General features: G+C 43.5%; 1 protein-coding gene across 3 annotated transcripts in view; it reads right to left on the bottom strand.

The window, feature by feature from the left end:
• Positions 1–319: 319 nt before the first annotated feature.
• The window catches only part of LOC123772951 (DNA-directed RNA polymerase II subunit RPB1-like), a 31181-nt gene continuing 25500 nt past the window's right edge, over positions 320–6000 (bottom strand). For all 3 annotated transcript variants that reach the window (XM_069305994.1, XM_069305991.1, XM_069305992.1), the window contains exons 13-14: positions 5687–5844; positions 320–3045 (exon numbers count right to left, since the gene is read on the bottom strand). In XM_069305994.1, the coding sequence (XP_069162095.1) occupies positions 1093–3045; positions 5687–5844 (2111 nt within the window). In that variant the 3' untranslated portion in view covers positions 320–1092. The remainder of the gene's footprint in view (positions 3046–5686; positions 5845–6000) is intronic.

Here is a 6000-nt window from a genome sequence, read left to right as displayed (position 1 = left end):
CGCAAGACAGCGAAGACTGTAGCGATCACGGCGGTCCTGGAGACAGAAAGCCAGCGTACAAGCTGAGGGTAGGAGTTGAACGAAAAGCACCAGAGCTGAGGCGCAACCCAGTATGGTGCAAAGGATCAAGACGGCGACAAATATAGGTAGTGCTGCAAAGAACTGACCACAACGATAGTCACCATGGAGCTTCAACTCTCACCAAGCACCTAAAGATGTGCAAACTCCTCAATGCTGAACCACCCAAGCAAAACTTCCATTTTATCTGTATCCACTACTAAGTATACACAGCATATAATATAGTGAGAATAAAAATAGATTTTGTTTTTTTAATTTTTAATGGTCCAATATATAAAACAATGAGAATGAGAGGTCACAATGACCAAGGATAAAGCGATGTACATATGTAATTATAACATCCAGAACCACAATTTTCTGGATATATCTGCCCACTTCAGTAAAATGATTCAATGACAATCATTAAAAGAATATTATATTTCCATTTAATATAATCCTAAATCTGTAACTAGTTTTCCAATTTAGGAAAAACTATGAGCAGATGATCATGTCCATTGTGAGAACTAAACATTAAAATTGTCTATTCTAGCAATTTCATGGCTAACAAAACTCACCACATTCAAAGTAAATAATTATTTGCAATGTGAATGGCTCTTTATGCTATTGGGTTCATTCATAGCCATATTAAAGATAATTGCAAAACTTAGAGAAACAGAAATAAAAGGTGATTTTTTTTGTGAGGGGTTTACATTAATATTTCAAAGGGTAGGAAATTAATAACAAAGTTCCATATACAGTACTGTAATAAGAATTACCATACATTTAACATAACATAATAAAGGCCTTTCTCTCGGCCTTATCCATCTTTGATTCCCATTTCCTTACAGTAGGTAATTATTAAAAAAAAAAAAATGTAAAATGTGTACAAAATATATAGTTCAATACCTTTAAGGAGAAATCATTTACCTTCAATGTAATTATACGTAAACCAAAGAGTGCCCTATGTACTTACTACATACAGAAATCGATTCACAAAAATAACTAATGTAATATAAAATCTTTAGGTTGCAAGTTCTAGCGCTTTGATTTCTTTTTCTGCTTTCTCCTTTGTTCCTCTTCATCTTCTTCATAGCTTGGAGAGTACAAAGGTGATGTTGGACTATAACCTGGAGTAGTTGGGCTGTATGTGGGGCTAGTAGGGCTATACTTGGGGCTACTTGGACTATACGTTGGAGAAGTTGGGGAATATTTTGGACTTGAAGGACTATACTGAGGACTAGAGGGACTGTATGTAGGAGATGTTGGAGAGTACTTGGGTGATGTGGGCGAGTAGTTAGGCGATGTGGGCGAATATTTAGGGGAGGACGGTGAATATGAAGGAGAAGTGGGTGAATAAGTTGGGCTTGTAGGTGAATATTTTGGTGAGCTGGGAGAATACGAGGGTGAGCCAGGTGAGTAAGTGGGACTTGTTGGGGAATAGTTGGGGCTGGTGGGAGAGTACTTGGGGGACGATGGGGAATAGGACGGGGAAGCTGGTGAATACTGAGGGGAGCTGGGTGAATAAGATGGACTGGTTGGGGAGTAGGACGGACTTGTTGGAGAATATCCAGGAGAAGATGGAGAGTAGTTAGGGGCATAGCTCGGAGATGTTGGCGAGTAGGAGGGTGATGTTGGCGAGTAGGATGGTGATGTGGGCGAATAGGATGGACTGGTAGGAGAGTAAGAGGGAGAAGTGGGACTGTAGCTGGGGGATGTTGGAGAATAAGAAGGACTTGTAGGGGAATATGATGGAGATGTGGGAGAGTAAGAGGGTGATGTGGGAGAATATGATGGTGATGTGGGAGAATATGATGGTGAAGTTGGGGAATAGGATGGTGATGTTGGAGAGTATGATGGAGAGGTGGGACTGTAAGATGGTGATGTGGGAGAATATGATGGACTTGTTGGAGAGTACTGCGGTGAGGTTGGGGAGTATTGTGGGCTTGTTGGACTGTAGGTGGGAGAAGTTGGAGAATATCCTGGTGAAGCTGGAGTCATGCTTGGAGATGTAGGCTGATATGCTGGTGATGAGGGAGAGTATGAGGGTGAGAGCGCATTGGCTGGACTTGGAATGTATGGACTCGTGCAGCCTGGAGACACTGGACTGCCAGGTTGTGGAGACCAAGCTGGAGAATATCCTGGTGAGAGGCCTGTTGTCTCACTAGCTGCAGCTGGAGAGAAAGATGGCCCACCTGGTGTCATACCACTACCTACACCAGGGGTCCATGCACCATATGGTGACATTGATGGTGTTGCTCCTGAAGCCCAAGGGGTTTGGGCAGGCGTCATCCCTGAAGATGGTGATGATGCTCCAAAGATTCCTCCACCCATCATCATGCCTTGTCCTGGCATGGGGATTTCCATACCCAACTTACACTTAGCATCATCTAATACTAAGTCAAATGAACCAGAACCAATCTTGGGAAGCTGTCCTAACATAATGTTTTCAGAAACACCTCGGATAGGGTCTACTTCAGCACAAGATGCAGCTTCCATCAGCACATCCACAGACTCTTCAAATGAACATTTCATTAGTGCACCAGTGTCTTGTCTATTAATTCCATGACGTGTGATAGCCATCAAGTGACCCTTGCTCGTCATAACATCACAAAGCAAGGCAAGATGACGGTAGTTCACATAAAGACCATAGAACATGAGCACAGCATTCATTTCCTTTTCAATACATTTTCGCACAGCTTCAATTCCAAGGACTTCGAATACTTCCAAGATGTCATTAGAGGAGGTTCGAACAGGATCTACATCTCTTTCAGATAGTACTTTCATGAGAGCAGTTCCATCAGTCTCTAGCAGCCACTCAGCTATAGCCTTAAACTCGCCCTGGTCATTTACAATGATGCGCTTCTTTTCATCAGTCTGGGGTAAATGCATGTACACTTTGGTGATGGCTTCAATACCCTGCAGAGTCAGGTCATTCAGCATATTTGCCTCTATGCACCGCAGGAAAGTATCATCTTCCATCTTGTCCACCTGCAAGAGAAAGCTGGTAAGCAAGCATGACATCCCTTTTACTAGTCAATGATGCCCCACAAACTATATGACAAGCCAACAAGAATTCTTTTAAAAAATCTAATCAAGCACAATCCAGTACTTTTTCTCATCCTCATATCGGACAGACAAGAACACAACCTATAGCACTGTATAATCCTTTGCAGATGACACTAGGATCTTCATGAGAGTAGGCAACAGAGGACACGGCAAACCTCCAATCAAATGTAGATCAGGTTTTTCTATGGGCTACAGAAAATAATATGGTGTTTAACGAAGATAAGTTCCAGCTCATGCGCTATAAAAACGGAAACCACGTACAAAACTCGGGCAAATCATAACATAGAACAAAAAGGCAATGTAAGGGATCTGGGTGTACTCATGTCGGAAGACCTTACCTTTAAAGAACACAATAAAGTAGCCGTCACAACTGCAAGAAAAATGACCGGTTGGATAACAAGAACTTTTCACACTAGAGATGCTATACCGATGATGATACTTTTCAAAGCGCTTGTGCTCTCTAGAGTGGAGTACTGCTGCACAATGACAGCCCCTTTCAAAGCTGGAGAAATTGCTGACCTGGAGAGCGTGCAGAGATCTTTTACTGCTAGAATCCACTCAATAAAACATCTAAACTATTGGGACCGACTAAAGAGCCTAAATCTGTACTCCCTTGAGCGCAGGTGGGAGAGATACATAATAATTTACACGTGGAAAATATTAGAGGGGCTGGTCCCAAACCTGCACACAAATAACATCACATGAGACCAGAAGACATGGCAGGATGTGCAGAATACCCCAGTTGAAAAGCAGTGGTGCAACAGAGAGAACTATCAACATCAGAGGCCCGAGACTGTTCAACACGCTTCTGCTACACATAAGGGGGGGCGACCGGGGAGCCGGTCGGCTGAGCGGACAGCACACTGGACTTGTGATTCTGTGGTCCTGGGTTCGATCCCAGGCGCCGGCAAGAAACAATGGGCAGAGTTTCTTTCACTCTATGCTCCTGTTACCTAGCAGTAAAATAGGTACCTGGGAGTTAGTCAGCTGTCACGGGCTGCTTCCTGGGGATGGAGGCCTGGTCGAGGACCGGGCCGCGGGACACGAAAGCCCCGAAATCATCTCAAGATAACCTCAAGAAGGGGCATAACTGGCAAACCCCTCACAGTGTTCAAGAGAGAACTGGATAAGCACCTCCAAATGATACCTGATCAACCAGGCTGTGACTCATACGTCAGGCTGCGAGCAGCCGCGTCCAACAGCCTTGTTGATCAGTCCAGCAACCAGGAGGCCTGGTCGATAACCGGGCCATGGGGACGCTAAGCCCCGGAAGCACCTCAAGGTAAGTAACCCCTCAATCATATATTAAGCAGTGTGATATCTGGAAAATATCTACGCTGCACAGCCTACTGCAAAAGCAGTAAAAGTAAGTAATTATCAAAAGAAGGCACCAAGCCAGGGAAGCTATGTAGCACTGTCAAAAGTGCAAGATATTCAAAAGGCACAAAATATCACTAAGGATGCCAATAACAGAACAAAAGCGCATAAGGCGAACAACATCAAAGGCATCCGATTCACCAAGGATGCTATCGAAGGACAGTCGGGAAGCAAGACGCACGCACATCCTGGAAGTCAGGACATTCAACAAGGATATGCACTGCCATAAGAGGGACAATGCAATTCGGACAATAAGGAGCAGGGTGGCGCTCCAAGTGCCCGTGAGTTTAATGGGTACGGCCAATACCTAACCTTGTCAAGAGTTGTTTCCTACCGCCGGTTCTGGTGGTAGGAGAAAGGCCACGGGGACACACCACCCTGCTTGTTACCAGTGACAAGACCAGCGATCCTGCCAACGGGCATGAATAACAGGGTAGAAGTCGGTCGTTAAATGAGCGGTAGCATCCGCACGCTCATTTAAGGAAATATCAATATGGCTGGGAACCCAGCAAATCTCCTGGAGATAATTGGCAACACGAACCGAGAGTGAACCTTGCAAGTGAGACAACTGTACAGAAAGGGGAAGGTGGTGAAAGTGAACAGGGCCAACAGGAGGGGTAATGGTCAAAGTACGACGTAAGAGAGTGAGGGTATTGAGACCGTGCAGTGAAGAAGTAGTGAAGACAGTAGCGATTACAGCGATCTTGTAGACAGGATGCCGGTCTCAACAATCAGGCTCTGGATAGGGGTCAAACGAAAGGCACCAGAGCTAAGATGGAGCAAAGTATGGTGAAGAGCATCAAGACAAAGGGTGGAGGGAGGGGCAGACAAGTGAACAGGACAGCCATAATCGAGTTTAGACAGCACAAGAGAGGAATGTAAAGAGGAGCGTGCACCTATCAGCTCCCCAGAAAGTATGGGACAAGAGTGCTCGAGTGCTTACCAAAAGTAGAGCATCTGACAAAGAAAATATAACATGCACTTTTATTATGAAAATGGATGAATTTGAGACCATCAGATCAATAATAAAAATAGAACCGACTGGACTAGAAGCAACATACTACAAAAAAGGATTTAAACATTTAATGTGCTAGATATCTCTAATGTTCAGAATATTCATGTAAATTTTGCCTAATAAATTTTATAAATATTGAAAACATTAAAGGACAGAGTAAAGTGAAATAACCTGTTCCTCTGCATCATCAGCCAATTTGTCGTCACCAACAATAATACGGATCCGGAGTACAAGCTTCTCTGCATTATCGTCATTAAAGATGCAATTAAGATCATCACCAAAGCCAGAGTTGATCTTTTGAGAAATTTGTTCCATAGTCAGCTTCTTATCTGCATGAAATTAATTTCTTTATTACATAGTGTTACAACTCTACAAATAATTAATGTTAATATACTTTGTCAATACAGAAGACTTAGAACATTATTTGAACATTTATCAATCAATTCTGCAGTGCATAAGATCCAAGCAATATACAGCATCCAGCA

This window comes from Procambarus clarkii, chromosome 56, assembly GCF_040958095.1.
Source record: "Procambarus clarkii isolate CNS0578487 chromosome 56, FALCON_Pclarkii_2.0, whole genome shotgun sequence".
NCBI lineage: Eukaryota > Metazoa > Arthropoda > Malacostraca > Decapoda > Cambaridae > Procambarus > Procambarus clarkii.
Note: the sequence above shows the minus strand (reverse complement) of the source record. Positions and strands in the feature narration are given on the sequence as shown.